This window comes from Diceros bicornis, chromosome 15 (assembly GCF_020826845.1).
Source record: "Diceros bicornis minor isolate mBicDic1 chromosome 15, mDicBic1.mat.cur, whole genome shotgun sequence".
In the NCBI taxonomy this organism is placed as follows: Eukaryota; Metazoa; Chordata; class Mammalia; order Perissodactyla; family Rhinocerotidae; genus Diceros; species Diceros bicornis.
Genome location: NC_080754.1, coordinates 12,245,862 through 12,263,776, shown reverse-complemented (window position 1 = coordinate 12,263,776; position 17,915 = coordinate 12,245,862). Strand labels below are relative to the sequence as shown.

General features: G+C 39.1%; 1 protein-coding gene across 1 annotated transcript in view; it reads left to right on the top strand.

Moving 5' to 3' along the window:
• The window catches only part of MORC1 (MORC family CW-type zinc finger 1), a 162,797-nt gene that overhangs the window by 11,854 nt on the left and 133,028 nt on the right, over positions 1 to 17,915 (top strand). The window contains exons 5-7 of the mRNA XM_058556516.1: positions 4,281 to 4,349; positions 7,425 to 7,515; positions 8,158 to 8,266. Of these exons, the coding sequence (XP_058412499.1) occupies positions 4,281 to 4,349; positions 7,425 to 7,515; positions 8,158 to 8,266 (269 nt within the window). The remainder of the gene's footprint in view (positions 1 to 4,280; positions 4,350 to 7,424; positions 7,516 to 8,157; positions 8,267 to 17,915) is intronic.

Sequence of the window (17,915 nt, the reverse complement as noted above, 5' to 3'; positions counted from 1 at the left end):
TGGAATGGAGCTCAGTGAGAGAGTGTCACTGAGCCACCTGTGGAGTCAGGCTTCCACGAGAAACTGGGCAGCCCTGGGGAGAGGGAAGGAACTCATGCTCCCTGCAGGCAGCTCACTCCCAAGAGGGAACGGGAGCGATCTGAACCCAGCAGTCCCAGGTTATTCTTCCCGAAATTACCAGTCAGATGAGTGAGCCCCCTGCAGCAGGGAAAAGTGAGTCAGGGAACTGAGAAGGGCCTCTTTACCAATGCTAACTGGGCTCCATTCCACGTAGAAGGAAACACTAGGAGTGGAGAAAATGTGATCTCCTTATATATCCAATTATATAGAGTAAAGTAGAATAAGTGTCTCTTGCCTAGGAGAGACTCAAAGTATAGAGGGAACATGGAGAAAGAATGCCTTCCTCATATTAAAGAGCCAGGGCTTGAAATACGGATGTGGTTTTTGTCAAGTAGTATAGAAAGAAATATTATGAGAAAAAGACTGGAGGCAGAGTAGTTCAGAGATTCATTCATGAGTGTCTATTATGAATGAGCCCAGCAATTATTCTAGGTGCTAGAGATAGAGCATTGAGCAAAATTCAGACCAGTTATGTTTGACTAAGTCTGTGCTCCCCTGAAACATGCATTCTAATAGGGAGAGAGAGACAGAAAAGAAATGAACAAATAAGTAATATACCATGCAATGATAAATGCTAAAAGGAAAAAAAAAGTGGGATAAGAGAACAGAGTGATGGGAAGAAAGTATTTTCATGGGTTATCAGGGAGTTTCTCTAAATAGGTGATATTCTTGCAAAGACTTGAATGACTCTAGGGAGCTAGCCATGTAGATACTTGGAGAAAAAGCATTCAGGGGACAATGACTGGGCACGGCTGACTAGTGCTAACTGTTAGAGCCAAGTGGATGAGCACCTTCAATACCATGCTGAGGTTCTTTCTCTAGGCAGAGGACCGTTGAAGACTTGAGCAATGTCATCTGGCAAATTAGAAATGTGCTCTTTTCTTTTTTTAAAGAAAGATACTCCAGCAATAGTGTGCAGGACGGTCTGTAGATGATCTGTAGAAGTGTGGAAGACGGAATAACAAGGAAGTGGAGCTATGGAAATGACTTAGGCAAGATTTCATGAGAATTTGAACTAGGGCAGTGTTCCTAGAAATGGAGAAGGGAGAAAAGATTTAAGCTGCCTTTCATTCACAGCACATACGTATATTATTCATGAAGAGTTGAAGGGTTGAGAAGAATTATCTGGAATCACAAAGTATAACAAATGTAATCAGAATTCACATGTTATGTTCTTTTGGGTTTGTAGCAGAACACCAGCAGGGCACGACAGTGATCCTTTCACCCCACTTTCTCTAGCACTTGGCATTGTCACAAAAAATAAAAAAGAATCTTTGCAATTTGAGTTGAAGGTGACACTTCTTTATTTATGTAGGTTATATGTGTTTTGTGAAAAACTGAACTTATGGTTTTTGGTTTTAAATTACCTATTTATCTTATAGAATGTTTTTATTGCACCAAACCACAATATGGCTATCAACTTACCAAACTGATTTTTCTTAAAAAAAATACAAATATATAAACCAGAGCCAGCGCTTATACACCAATAAGGAGAATTGGTATGGGGTTGCGTAATTAATCTAAGCCTTGGGCTAGTTTTCAAATTATTTACTGAGGCCCCTGAATTACCTTCCAATCTTGGTGAGAGTTGATGTTGTAGTCTTGAGTTCTAAATCTTCAGGGAAGGCCAGCAGCCTGGAAACTCAAGTAGGGTTTCTATGTTACAGTTTTGAGGCAGAAAATTGCTTCGTCTTTGGGAAACCTCAGTCTCTGCCTTTAAGGCCTTCAACTGATTGGATGAGGCCCACTCACATTATGGAAGTTATCTGCTTCACTTAAAGTCAACTGATTGTAAATGTTAATTATATCCACAAATACTTTCATAGCAGCATCTGGACTAATGTTTAACCACACAGCTGGGCACCATACCTTAGTCAAGTTGACACACAAAATTAACCATCACAGAGTAGAAGAGACAGGTCGTGAAAGGCAAACAAGATTTGTCAACTGGCTTGGGTTTCATCCTGTGGGCAGTGGGAAGCCGTGCAAGTGTTGTAAGCTGGAGAGTAGCAAAATGCACAGCTGGTTGCAAACAGTCTGTGCTCTCTGATTTTAGTGGGAGCGAGGACTTAGGGAGCTGTTGCTGTAATCCAGAAGAGAGATGATGGTTCCTGAACTAAAGCAGTGTCATGGAGATGGAGAAGTGTCAAATTTGAAAGACATTAAGGAGGTGGGATTGAGAAGACATGTCTGTATGTGGGGTGAGGAGATGGGGAACTTGATGGTCTGAGATTTTGACTTGGGCAGCGGAAGCCTAATGGTAGAGTGATGCCATTTATTGAACAGGAAACACCGGGAGGAGTAAGTCTGATGAGGGAGAAGGTGCTGTGGTTTGTTTTGGACATGCGTACTTAACAGATAATAGAAATCTACCTGAAATCCATAGTTTTAAGGAATTGAAATAAGGCCAATCTTCAGGGTGGATAGTAAGAGAATATTAAAGTTTCAGGCTATGATGGTCTGCAATCCCTCATTGAGATTTATAGACAAAAGTAAGCACTGTATGTCTCTTGGGAATTTTGAGTATTTTCCACCTATTCGCTGAAGAAAAGCCCTTCTTTGTGCAAGCTCCTTACATGAGAACTATATACTAAGAGCTGCAAAATCAGTTGTTGCAGCTATGCAGAGCTGCCTAAGGCTTAGATCAGGTGGTTCCCAATCCTGATAAACATTAAGATAATTGGGGGGAGCTTTTATTCCTGAACCCCATCCAAGACCAGTTAATTCAGAATATCTCCCGATGATTCAAATGTGCAGCCAAGGTTGAGAACTACTGCATTGTGCTAAGAACTCAACAAGAGTTGGGTTCCCCTTGTTGAACAGTGGAGAAATGTTAGCCTCAGTCAGAGGGAGGGCTGAACAGAGCAGATACCTAGAGGGGGAGGAATATTCTGACACAGAAGTTGAGGTGAGCAGACCAGAGGACCACGTAGAGAAAAGAACTGGGAAAATGAGATGGTAGGGGAGATCCAGAGGGATTATAAACAGGAGGTGAGTTAGAGAGAGGAGAGGGATTTGAAGTGGGCACATACTATAAAATTATGAACCCAGAGGACTTAGATATGCTTTTTGGATATTTATTTATAGATTATCTAGAACATTATTTAATTTTTAAAATGTGGATTAGAGGTGACCATCGAACAGAGTTGACTTAACAAATTGCTAGAAATGAATCTATGGGGACAGAATTAGCAAATCAGTGGCTGCCTGGGGACAGGGTGGGGGTGATGAGGCAAGGAAGGGGCAGAAGGGAGACACACCTGAGGGACAGGAGGAAATATCTGGGGCTATGGCTGTGTTCACTACCTTGATTGTGGTGATGGTTGCGTGGGTATATACAAATGTCAAAATTTATCAAATTGCACACTTTAAACATGCAGGTTTTTTTTATATGTAAGCTATTTCTCAATAAAGCTATTATCAAAAAAAAAAAGAGAGAGAGAGAGATGAGCTAGAACTCATACATCCAAATGTTGAAATTACTTTCAGAGCTAGGTTACAAACTGTGCATTAAAATTAGTCTCATTAGTTTTCGTTACACCTTAAAAACTTTTTTAACAAGAGATTATGTTATGTAACTTAATGATCTCTCTTAATCATCGAAATGGATTCCAAATAACTTAGCCATTTTCAAAAATCAAATGCGTTTTCAAGAGGCAAATATTTGCTGCCACTAAGAAGCACACACAAACGGCTCTTATGGGAATTAACCACTTAGAAGAGAGCCTGATGGGTTTAATCAGAATGGCCTGGATTGACTTTAGAATTAGTGCTTTGGTGGAAGGGCATAAAAGTTGATCAGTCTGATAAAGGGATCCTGGGGTCCCATCACCATCCACCTATTCCCTCCCTCTGGAGAAAATGCCTGAAGTTTAAAGGACCAGTCCGATTCCAGAACAGGGCATGTCATGCTGTATGTGTAATTTATTGATGTGTAGATGTTTTATGTAGTTTAAAGCCTTTTTGTTGCATGATGGTTTCCCCCCTGCAGTTCCTTGTGAAACTATAGCCAAGACGCCTTTCTGAGCTCCATCGTTGTGCCATAACTCTGTCACTCAGTGGCTGCGTTTGAGGAGGACAAATAATTATGTGAGCAGCATGATTCTCTGACAAACAAATTAAGCCCAATATTTATTAGTAATAACTGCTTTCTCTTACAGTGGATAATGAAAAACTGCAGGGTGGATTCATGTTGTGCTTCCTGGATGATGGATGTGGTATGAGTCCTGGTAAGTTAATTATCTAGATGCCTAACTGGCTGTTAGAGGAAACAGTCTGAAAACCCATAAAATAAATAAAAGTAAATTGGGCTATCTATGCAAAAACAGGTATGGAGCTATTAGGGAAATAAACCCCAGACTTCACATATTGTTGAACTTTTTAGATTTAAATATTCCTGCTGACAGAGTAAATTCATTGTGATCATCTAAACCAAGACAAAAAGTGAATGTAAATAAATATTGCCAGAAAAATGAAAGGCAGAAGGTACCGATTACTTGTAAGAAAAAACATCTGGGAACGAATGGGAAACAAACAGTAACTGGATGGACTCAGATGGTTTTCAGTCCCCCCTTCAGGTATTGTTTGCAAGAGTCAGGATGCAATTTCCACTGCCTTTAAGCTATTTTTAGTTTTCTGCTTAACCTTGAGGTAGAGGTCACCTCTCCTTGTTCTTAGCAGTTTGTGTTTTTTCTCTGCATGTTCAAATGTTTGGTTGCTTCAATTGAATGTTCCCCTCGGAATGATTCCATCTACAATACATTGCATGGCTTACCTTTGTATTATCAAGGCTGGCAAAAAGCCAGCACATAGTAGGTGCACAAAACCTGTTTGCTGTGGAATTGAAATGTTATTCCCTCTGATAAGGGCTTTGAGTTCTTTGGAATAGCTTATCTCTGAATTCTTATAGCACTTGCTATATCCCACAAGCCAGGGTTTGTGAGCACTAGGTTTAAAGAACGGTGAGGGAGTTCAAGTAATATGGAGCTGTTCTGGTCAGTTCCACACCAGAGGGAAGAAATGCTCACGGGTGCTGATGGAAGCTAAGAATACAAAGTAAAGCAATTAGCTTCTTCTGAATCTCTAAAGTTCCCCATTGGTCTGAATAGTCAAAGAATATTTATTAGCAAGTGTAGAAAATGTTCAAATATCCTACTCAGTTCTTGTTCTGACTTTGGATCATTTTGATTTTTCCACGTCATTTTGATTAAAAGTATTGTTGGTTCCTTAGTGTTTAACTAAATAAGAGAAAGAACAGAGTTTGTGAGAAAACCATGTTGAAAAAACAGTTTCATTTTTTACTTCTAGGCTGAATGTTAAGTTTATTTTCCTGAATTGTTAAAATAAATAACGGAATATGTGATATATTCTAAGGCAGTTCTTTAGAAAAAGAAGCGACTTCTTTATATGAATCCACAAAAAAAATGATCAAAACACAAAGTGACAAATATTCAGATCTCCAGAAGGAATTCACAGTTCAGTTGACATATAGAGTAGCGTTTTTAAAAAGCCCACTTGTGTTGAGAGAGCAATTCTTTATTGATATTGATTGGAAATTAATACTAACTTAGAAGGAAGAGTTTATCCAATGACTGAAAATAGAATCTATCTGTTGTCCAAACTGAGCTAGATCAGTCTTGACTCATGGAAGGTGACTACAGAAATTTCCAAATTTTTCACCTCCAATCTTGTCCCATTACAGTCCATTTCCCACACAGAAATCCTGAGTGGATTGTTTTTCTTTTAATATAAATCATGTATCATTCTCCTGCTTAGAACTCTTAGTGGTTTTCCATTACTTTAGAATAAAATTCATACTCCCCAGTAATGCTTCCAATTTCTTCACTTATTTGGCCTCTGTCCACCTCTGACCTTTGCTCCTACTGCTCACTTCCTTGCTTATAGCACTCCATCCACACCTGCTGGCCCTTTATCATTTGAATCTCATCTCAGATGTCACCTTATGAAAGAGGCCTTTCCTGGTCATTCTGTCTGCAGGCCATACTCCAGTTCTCTATCACATTACCCTGGTTTTGTTTCCTTCACTTAACACTCTCAGAAAGGATCTTGTTTGTCTACTTCTTTCAATCTGTTTCTCCCACCATGACATAGAGTTGTTGAGCGCAGGGGTCGTGTCTGCCCTATTCAGTGTTCTGTCTCTGTACCCAGTACTTTGGCCACCGTATGTGGGAGTCTATGTGGTGTGTGATGAAAACCATGGGATTTGGTTTTTAACAACTCTGGGTTGTAATCCTGGTGGTAGCGTTCATCAGCTGTGTGACCTTAGGCAAGTTACATAAACTCCTTAAACTTAAGTTTCCTCATCTGTAACATGTGTGTCATGATAGTATCTTCCTTTTAGGTTTGTTATGAATATTTAATAGTCAATGCAGTATATAATATAGTGTCTAGCACATACTAAACAGTCAATAAATGGTAGCTAATGCTGTCATTATGGATATCCTCACCTAATTCCCAATCCCTTATAGGAACATGTGATAAAAGGTCCAGTTAGCTTGTGACGTGCAGAGTGTCTGGTAGCCTTTATATACCCCATACCAGGTGCAACTGAATGTCTGCCCCCAGATTGATACAGGGTCCTCAGGGAAATTCTAGAGTATGTATTCAGGTAGGCCAATTGGGAGACCCATTTCTATCTTTTCCTGTTTCCTTGGGAGCATTCCTGTTTCTGAAGCTATGTATTTTCTGAAGTCCAGAGGATTCTTCTCTAGAATTCCAGAATGCCCTGGAGAGATGAGGAGAATAACTCTGAAAGTCTGAAACAAGTAGCCCTCCTTTCCTGGGTAGTATCAGACCAGAAGCCATTCTTGTCTTCTCAGTCTCACATGGGACTGGATAAGGGCCAAATCCATGGAAAATCACTAGTGGTACATATATACATATATTTAACACTAATTTATTAGCATTTATCAAGCGCCATGTATTGTGTTCAGGGTTTCACAAATGCATCATCTCATTTATTTCATTTATCTTCATCAGCAACTCTGTGATATAAGTATCAGTAGTTCCCTTTTAGAGACAAGGAAATTAAAACTCAGAGTTTAAACTCTTATTTAGCCAAAGTCACATGGTTTGGTCTTTCTGACCTCCTTCAATATAATGCCATTAAGATCCGGGTCAGAGATTATGCAGCCTGACAAGAATCCTTGTTTCTGAGCTGACCCAAGAGGTATGGATTTGTCCTAATATCCTGAGATATGTTGTGACATCTTGACAACTGGACCTCCAGCCACTGTCAACGACTCATAATTCCTAACCACTTTAAACATCTCTGTCGATTGCAGAGGAATCTTCAGATATTATTTACTTTGGAACATCCAAGAAACGGTTATCGACCCTGAAGTTCATTGGGCAATATGGCAATGGTCTTAAAAGGTGAGAAATTTTTTTTTCCTTGAAGGCATACGTTATTGATATTGGAAACAATATATTGTTAAAGGCAATCTTATACAGAATGGTCCAAGCTTGTAAAACTTAAAAAAGAATTGGGAGTGCTACCTTGTTTTGGAGTCTCCATTCCCATAACTGACTTGGATCTTTACAACCTTTTTAAATTTAATTCTCAAATAGATGATATAGAAACTGATGTACATTAGAGCTTCATTGCATCTCTGTGTTCTGTTGTTTCTCAAAGCATCTTTGAGCGTAGGTGTTAGGTGTGTCCACAGCTTATTTTATTAGTATGCCTCACTGAAAGGCAAGGACACAAGGCTGTCTGTGTCCACCTGTGTGGCACCTGCCAGGGGCAAATGATTGTTCTTTCTTGAGCCCCAGACAGCACCTTATCTCCAACAGTCATGTCTCAGGCAAGAGTGTGGGGCTGGATTAATTCAAATCCATCTACTCTATTTTGAGGAAAAAAATCACACTTGTACCTTTTTTGGTGATGGGTCAGCAAAGCAGTGGAGTTGTTTCTATGAAAAGAACAACCTGTTACAGGACACAGTATCTTGCCCTCCTGTTCCTTCTTTTCAGTATTTGAGATGTAAACCATCACGTTCTTGATTTTTAATACAGTGGATCCATGAGGATTGGAAAAGACTTTATTCTTTTTACAAAGAAGGAAGAAACGATGACCTGTGTGTTTTTTTCTCAGACATTCTGTGAAAGAGAAGGTCTGAGTGAGGTAAGAGTTGAGATTTTCCTTTAGTTTCCATGGCAATGGTGCTGTTGTCATTTACTGTCTCAGGAGGTAAAGTCTATCATGGGCTCTTTCTGATTATGGTTTAGAAATTTAGGAATATGTTTGGGAAGTGGAGAGAGGGTGGCTGGCCATTTTGTTCTATTGACCCTTTTTAGAGTGGGTTTTTAACTCCCAGGCAGTTTTCAGAACTTTATTTTCATTATCTATGTACCCAAATCTCCCAGAATAAGAGGCTCACTTTGGTTCAATGAGCCTTTTGGAAGAAGCCTGAAAAACATTTCTACCACCTGTGCCATAAATGGGTTGTCATTTTATTTTTTAATTTTATTGAGGTCACATTTATTTATAATATTGTGTACTTTCAGGTCTACATTAGTAAATATCAGTTTCTGTGTAGACTGCGTTGTGCTCACCACCAATAGTCTAGTTTTCATTCGTCACCATACATATGTGCCCCTTTACCCCTTTCACCTGCTCCTGCACCCTCTTCCCCTCTGGTAACCACTAACCTGTTCTCTTTATCCATCTGTTTGTTTATCTTCCACATAGGAGTGATATCATATGGTGTTTGTCTTTCTCTATCTGGCTTTTTTCGCTTAACATAATACCCTCCAAGTCCATCCATGTTTTTGTAAATGGAACGATTTTGTCTGTTTTAATGGCTGAGTAGTACTCCATTGTATATATATACCACATCTTCATTATCCATTCGTCAGTTGATGGGTGCTTGGGTTGCTTCCATGTCTTGGCTATTGTGAATGATGCTGCAATGAACATAGAGGTGCATAAATCTCTTTGAATTGTTGATTTCATGGTCTTTGGATAAATACCCAGTAGTGGGATAGCTGGATCATATAGTATTTCTATTTTTAATTTTTTGAGAAATCTCTATACTGTTTCCATAGTGGCTGCGCCAGTTTGTATTCCCACCAGCAGTGAATGAGGGTTCCCTTTTCTCCACATCCTCTCCAACATTTGTTGTTTTTTTGTCTTATTAATTATAGACATTCTGACAGTGTAAGGTGATATCTCATTGTCGTTTTGATTTGCATTACTCTAATAATTAGTGATGTTCAACATCTTTTCATGTCTCTGTTGGCCATCTGTATATCTTCTTTGGAAAAAGGTTCATATCCTCTGTCCATTTTTTGATTGGGTTGTTATTTTGTTGTTGTTGAGTTGTATGAGTTCTTTATATATTTTGGAAATTACCCCCTTGTGGGATATATGGTTTGCAAATATTTTCTCCCAGTTGGTGGGTTGTCTTTTCGTTTTGTTCCTGGTTTCTTTTGACTTACAGAAGCTTTTTAGTCTGATGTAGTCCCAATTTTTACTTTTTCTTTTGTTTCCCTTGCCTGAGTAGATGTGGTATTTGGAAGGATGCTGCTAAGACCAATGTTAAAGAGTGTACGGCCTGTATTTTCTTCTAGAAGTTTTATGGTTTTGGGTCTTACATTCAAGTCCTTAACCCATTTTGAGTTAATTTTTGTATAGGGTGTAGGATAATGGTCTACTTTCATTCTTTTGTATGTGGCAGTCCAGTTTTCCAAACACCATTTATTGAAGAGACATTCCTTTCTCCGTTGTGTGCTTTTTTTTTTGCTGAGGAAGATTTGCCCTGAGCTAACATCTGTTGCCCATCTTCCTCTTTTTCTACTTGAGGAAGATTAGCCCTGAGCTAACATCTGTGCCAGTCTTCCTCTATTTTGTATGTGGGTCGCCACCACAGCATGGCTAACGAGTGGTGTAGGTCCACACCTGGGATCCGAGCCCACGAACCCAGCCTGCCAAAGTGGAGCGCGCCAGACTTAACCACTACACCACTGGGCCAGCCCCTCCATTATATGTTCTTGGTTCATTTGTCGAAGATTAGCTGTCCATAGATGTGTGGTTTTATTTCTAGGCTTTCACTTGTGTTCCATTGATCTGTGTGTCTTTTTGTGCCAGTACCATGCTGTTTTGATTACTGTAGCTTTGTAGTATATTTTGAAGCCAGGGATTGTGATGCCTCCTGCTTTGTTCTTTTTTTTAAGGATTGCTTTGGCTATTTGGAGTCTTTTGTTGTTCCATATAAATCTTAGGATTCTTTGATCTGTTTCTGTGAAGAATGTCATTAGGATTCTGATTGGGATTGCATTGAATCTGTCAATCACTTTTGGTAATAGGGACATTTTAACTATGTTTATTCTTCCAGTCCATGAGCATGGAATATCTTTCCATTTCTTTATGTCTTCTCCGATTTCTTTCAATAATGTCTTATAGTTTTCAGTGTATAGGTCTTTTACCTCCTTGCTTAAGTTTATTCCCAGATATTTTATTCTTTTTGTTGTGATTGTGAATGGGATTGTATTCTTGACTTCTCTTTCTGTTAGTTTGTTATTAATGTATAGAAATGCGACTGAGTTTTGTAAGTTGGTTTTGTACCCTGCAACTTTGCTGTAGTTGTTGATTATTTCTAATAGTTTTCTGGTGGATTCTTTATGGTTTTCTACATAGAATCATGTCATCTGAAAACAGTGAGAGTTTCACTTCTTCCTTTCCAAATTGGACCCATTTTATTTCTTTTTCTTACCTAATTGCTCTGGCCAAATCCTCCAGTACTATGTTGAATAGGAATGGTTAAAGTGGGCACCCTTGTCTTGTTCCTATTCTCAGAGGGGCGGCTGTCAGGTTCTCACTGTTGAGTATGATGTTGGCTGTTGGTTTGTCATATATGGCCTTTATTATGTTGAAGTACTTTCTTTCTATACCCATTTTATTGAGAGTTTTTTAAATCATAAATGGATGTTGGATCTTGTCAAAAGCTTTCTCTGCATCTACTGAGATGATCATGTGATTTTTATTCTTCATTTTGTTACGTGATGTGTCACATTGATTGATTTGCAGGTGTTGAACCATCCCTGCATCCCTAGTATAAATCTCACTTGATCACAGTGTATGATCCTTTTAATGTATTGCTGTATTCGATTTGCCAATATTTTGTTGAGGATTTTTGTATCTATGTTCATCAGCGATATTGGCCTGTAATTTTCCTTCTTTGTGTTGTCCTTGTCTGCTTTTGGTATCAGGGTAATGTTGGCCTCATAGAATGAGTTAGGAAGCGTCCTGTCTTCTTCAATTTTCTGGAATAGTTTGAGAAGGATGGGTATTAAATCTTCTTTGAATGTTTGGTAGACTTCTCCAGAGAACCAATCTGGTCCCGGGCTTTTGTTTTTTGGGAAGTTTTTCATTTACTGTTTCAATCTCTTTACTTCTGACTGGTCTATTCAGATTCTCTGTTTCTTCTTGATTCAGTTTGGGGAGGTTGTATGAGTCTAAGAATTTATCCATTTCTTCTAGGTCATCCAATTTGTTGGCATATAGTTTTTCATAGTATTCTCTTATAGTCCTTTGTATTTCTGTGGTATCTGTTGTAATTTCTCCTCTTTTATTTCTAATTGTATTTATTTGAGGCTTCTCTGTGTTTTCCTCAGTGAGTCTGGCTAAGGGTTTGTCAATTTTGTTTATCTTCTCAAAGAATCAGCTCTTAGTTTCATTGATTCTTTCTATTGCTTTTTTAATATCTATTTCATTTATTTCTGCTCTAATTTTTATTTTTTCCCTCCTTCTGCTGACTTTGTGATTTGTTTGTTTTTCTTTTTCTAGTTCTGTTAGGTGTAGTTTAATGTTACTTACTTGCGATTTTTCCTATTTGTTGAGGTAGGCCTGTATTCCTATAAATTTCCCTCTTAGTACCACTTTTGCTGCATCTCATAGGAGTTGGTATGTTGTGTTTTGGTTTTCATTTGTCTCCAGGTGTTTTTTTATTTCTCCTTTTATTTCTTTGTTGATCCAGTGGTTGTTCAGTAGCATGTTGTTTAGTCTCCACATGTTTGTGACTTTCCAAGCCTTCTTCTTACAGTTGATTTTGATTTCATAGCATTGTGATTGGAAAAGATGTTTGATATGATTTCAGTCTTCTTAAATTTATTGAGACTTGCCTTGTTTTCCAGCACATGGTCTGTCTTTGAGATTGTTCTGTGTTCACTTGAGAAGAATGTGTATTCTGTTGTTTTTGGGTGGAATATTCTCTGTGTATCTATTAAGTCCATCTAGTCTAGTGTTTCGTTTAAGGCCAAATATTTCCTTGTTGACTTTCTGTCTGGATGATCTACCCATAGATATAAGTGGAGTGTTGAGGTCCCCTACTATTATTGTGCTGCTGTCAGTTTCTCCCTTTAGGTCTGTTAATAGTTGCTTCATGTACTTTGGTGCTCCTGTGTTAGGTGCATATATATTCATAATTGTTGTGTCCTCTTAGTGGAATATCTCTTATCATTATATACTGCCCCTCCTTGTCTCTCATTGTCTCTTTTATCTTGATGTCTGCTTTGTCTAAGTGTGGCAGCACTTGCTTTCTTTTGTTTGCCATTTGCTTGGGGTATCATCTTCTGTCCCTTCACTCTGAGCCTATGTTTGTCTTTAGAGCTGAAATGAGTTTCCTGGAGGCAGCATATTGTTGGGTCTTGTTTTTTAATTTGTCCAGCCACTCTGTGTCTTTTGATTGGAGAATTCAATCCATTTACATTTAGAGTGATTATTGACATATGAAGGCTCAATACTGCCATTTTATCTCTTGTTTTCTGGTTGTTCTATATTTCCATTGTTTTTTTTCTCTTGTAATTCTGACTGCTGTTTCAGTTTGGTGGTTTTCTGTGGTGGTTTGCTCAATTTTCTCTTTGTTTATGATTTGTTCCTCTGCTCTGATTTTCTGTTTAGTGGTTACCACAAGGTTTGTATAAAAGATCTCATAGATGAGATATTCCATTTTCTCATAGCCTCTTATCTCAATTAGCCTAAGCAGGTTCTATCCTTTTCTTCTTTGCCTTCTGAGTTATTGGTGTCACAAATTATTCTTTTTTTGTGTTGTGAGTTTGTGACTAAATTTAAGTGTTTATAGTTATTTTTGATGCTTTCCTTCCCTTTTTCTTTTAGTCAGGGTGTCAACTACAGTCCTCTGCTCTACCAGCTGAGCTATTGAAGGGACAGGCTCCTTTATCTCTTATGCTATAATTAAGTGTTTACTAACCTATTCTGACATAGAGCTGTAATTTTCTGATCTGTCTGTCTATCTCCTTGCTAAAGGTTTTGTAAACCTTTGCTTTTTAGTTTCAGATGGGAGGGCTCCTTTCAATGTTTCTTGTAAGGCAGGCCTAGTGGCGATGAACTTCCTCAGCTCTTGTTTATCTGGGAAAGCTTTTATTTCTCCATCGTATCTGAAGGATAGTTCTGCTGGATAGAGTACTCTTGGCTGAAAGTTTTTGTCTTTCAGTATTTTGAATATATCATTCCATTACATTCATAATATATCATTCCGTTCTCTCCTAGCCTGTAAGATTTCTGCTGAGTAATCCACTGAAAGCCTGGTAGGGGTTCTTTTGTTGGTTATTTTCTTCTGCCTTGCTGTCCTTAATATTTTTTCTTTGTCATTGACTTTTGCCACTTTTAATAGAATATGCCTTGAAGAAGGTGTTTTTGCATTGATGTAATTAGGAGTTCTATTGGCTTCATGTACCTGTAAGTCCAGTTCCTTCCCTAGGTTTGGAAAGTTCTCAGCTATTATTTCTTTGAACAAGCTCTCTGCTCCTTTCCCCCACTTTTCTCCCTCTGAAAAACCTATAATCCTTATGTTGATTTTCCTAATTGAGTCAGATATTTCTCAAAGAATTTCTTCATTTTTTTTTAAATCTTAGTTCTTTCTCTTACTCTACCTGAAGCATTTCTAGATTTCTATCTTCTAGGTCACTTATTCTCTCCTCCACAAGATCAGCTCTATTTTTTATGGCTTCCAAATTATTTTTTATCCCATTAATTGTGTTCTTCATATCCATAATTTCTGTATATTTTTTTAAGGGCTTCAATGTCTTTAGTCACGTACTCCTTCTGCTCATTATTTTTATTCCTGAGCTCATTGAACTGTGTCTCAGTTTTCTTGTAACTCATTGAGTTTCTTTATGACAACTATTTTGAATTCTTTGTCATTTAGATTTGTAAATTTCTGTGACTTCAGGATTGATTTCTGGAGACCTGTCATTTTGCCTCTGCTCTGAAGTGTTAGTTTAGTTCTTCATGGTGTTTGATTAATTGATCCTTTGCCAGTTCATCTGTGGCAGTATTAGGTTGTAGATTCTACCTGCCACTGCTAGGAGGTGCAGGAGCTGTGTTTTCTGATCCCGCCCCCCTTGCTGGAAGTTGTGCCAGTAGGGCTGCTCTGCATTTGCACAGCCTGGCCACAGCTGCTTGGTGGGTCATGCGTGCATGCGCACACAGGGCCTCTGTCTTCTGCTGGTGGGTTGCTCTTGTGCGGCTGGGATTGCTGCACTCATCAGGGGCCTGGCTGAGCTGCTGTACTAGGTGGGAGGGGAGAGGCGCTTTCTTCCACATGTGTGCTGACTCTGCACTTGCGGGCGGTTCAGCTGACCTGCTGGCTTGGTAGGCGGGGCTCCTTTGCAGGGGCTGAGCCACCGGCATTCGGTGGGGAGCATTCCCACGGTCAGGGGCACTGTGGCCTGGTGGGTGCTCCCCCAGGGCAGGCTATCTCTCCAAAAGCATTCATGTGTAGGCTGGGCTGCCCCTGCCTCTTCTTACAGTCACACCGGCTGCTGTGTGAGGACCCGCAACATGGATTGCTGTCACCAGGGATGCGGAGGGGTCTGCTCACCTAGTTCCACCACCTCCCAGGGATCCAGTCTACCCACCTTCAGATGTGTGGCTGCGTGGATCTCTCAGGCCTCCTATTGTGCTGTGAAGGGAATCCTCAGTTGGTTAATGAGTGTCCTTTTAGTTGTAACTTAGAGGGGAGAGACAAAGGGAACAACTCACTCTGCCATGATGCTGATATCACTCTGGATTATCATTTTAAAAATAAATAGAATATTGGGTTCAAAGACTTGAAATACAAAAATCTAAAGAAATTGAATGTGAAATAGACCTAATACTATAACTCTAGTGACCATAATTTCAACTCCATTTGATGACCCAAAACATTTTATTAATTTGTAGTGTCTGAGCTGTTATGAACATCAGTTATAATTCAATACAGCAAATATATGTTGAGGAACTGTTCTCTGCCTAGCACTGGACAGACCTGTGGAAGGGAGGAAACTAGGAGGAGACCATCTGACCATCAAAGTGTTTTCAGCCTTGTCACAAAATAAGGCAGACGCCTATGAATTGGATAGAAAACAAAATGAAGGTGTTTAAAAAGTATGCTGTTCAATGACTGTGTGTTCCTGCTGTTGTAAAATTGTCAAAAGCAATGATGTGGATGGAGAGATTAGAGAGCCTTGACTGGTCAGTGAGGGCTTTATGGAGAGAGTACAACTTGCAGCTGGAAGGGCTGGTATGTGGAGAGAAATGGCGTGCAGCAAGTCTCTGACCTGGAGATGAGTATGGGGTTTGGAGGGACAGTGTGGAGACATGAGATTGTTCAGCAGGAGCCCAGCAGTCCCATTGCCAGCAGCAGAGTGGGCCTGGGTAGCAGGAGCAGTTTATAGGCAACAGGAAATAGCTGAGTGGGATTCTGACTTGAGGAAAAGTATGCTTTAAGCATTTATGTTGCTCTATATGTTCGTTAAGAGCATGGGAAATTGGGCTAAAGCTGAGGTTATAGTTTTCTTAAAATGGACCATTTCCTTTTTTTTTTTTAACTAAAACCAGCCACCCCTGCTGCTTTCCATTTCCATAAATGTAATCTCTTTAACAATATTAGCTGATTTTCTTGATATTTTCCTGATACCTCTACGTAACATGCTGTATTGCTACTGCTTGATTTGATTTAGGCATTATCTGTTAACCTCCTACTGTAAAAGAGGAAGATTTATCTATTTTTTGTCTCTGCTCCTATCACACATACACACCATTCTAATTCTCCACCCTCAACATAGCTTGATTATAATTTTAGTTATGCCAATATTTAGTATTTGCCTAACAAGACTATATAAATACTATTCACAATCATACCGTGTTATAAACTATGATTTTTTTCCCTTTCTTGCACAACTTTTTATTTTCCCTGGAATTAATAATCGTCTGCTTAGTGTTCTATGTACATGTCACTATCACTGAATTTTTGCTTGGTTTTCTATGTCTTTATCACTATGTTAATTCCAGTCTCAAACTGCCCTCTTATCAGTTTCACCTTCCTGAAGAACTCTGCTCTGTTGTCTTCTCATGCGCAGCAGCTCACCTTCCTGCTTTCCAAGGGTGGCGTTCAGCTCCCATCCTGGGATCTGCCCTTGCCACCATCCTGGCGAGTCTCTTCACTTCTCTTCTGTGTCAAATCTCATATACTAAATCTCATGTCTTCCTTCCTAGCTTGCTCCCTCTTCTTGGTGTAACATATTCTCCAGTACCTTTTTAGCAAAGGTGCGTAAGAGGTAAAATATTTTGAGACCTCAAATGCATGAACATCTTTTTATCTTTCCCACACTCTTAATGATAGTTTGGCTTGCTGTTATTTCTAGGTTTGAATGCATTTTCCTTCAGTATTTTGAAGGCATTGCTCCATTATCTTCTTTTTTTTTTTTATTATTATTTTTTTAAATTTATTTTTCCCCCAAAGCCCCAGTAGATAGTTGTATGTCATAGCCGCACATCCTTCTAGTTGCTGTATGTGGGACACGGCCTCAGCATGGCCAGAGAAGCGGTGCGTCGGTGCGCACCCGGGATCCCAACCCCCAGTAGCAGAGCGCGCGCACTTAACCGCTAAGCCACGGGGCCGGCCCATCCGTTATCTTCTAATTTCCAGTGTTGTTATTGAGAAGTCTGAAGCCATTTTAATTTCTGAATCTTGCATGTGACCCGTTCTTTTATTTTTCCCCTCTTCTTTTTGAAGGTCAGTAGAATCTCCTTTGTCCCCAGTGTTCTGATTTCAATGTTTTGCCTTTGGATGGGTCTATTTGCATCCATTGTGGAGGGCTCTTGTTGGATGTTTTCAATCTGGAAACTCAACGTCCTTCAATTCTGGGATATTTTCCTGCAACATTTGATGATTTTCTTCCAGCCATATTCTTTTTTCTTCTTGTGAAACTCCTTTCTTAGTGCTTGGAGTTCTGGAACTCATTCTTTAATTTTCCTATATTTTCTCTCCTGTTTTCTGTTTGTTTTGTTTTCTGAGTGATTTTCTAACATGTATCTTCCAACTCTTTTATAGAAATTTTTTTTTATGTAGTCATATTCTTAATTTCCAAGAAGTCTTTTTTATTCTCTCAGTGTTCTTTTTAAAAAGATATCTAGTTCTTTTTTCATGGATGCAATATTTCCTTTTATAGCTCCAAAGATATTAACAATGATCGATTTTTTTCCCTTGGAATTTTCATCTTCCTCTTTTGGTTTTTGTTTCCACTGAGTTGCTTTGTTTATGCTTGTTTATCTGGTCTCTACTTATCACATTAGAGGCTTTCCTGAGATGGCTATTAATCCTGAATAATTTAAATGTTAGTCCAATAAAATGCTGATTGAAAGCTCTGAGAGTGTGGGTGGAGCTTGGCAGCTATGAGTGTTACAAGAATGAGGTCTAGCTGGGCTGTTTTGTTGGGAAACACTCAACATAATTTTCTTTATGTCTTTCCTTCTGGGCTGGTCAGATTTC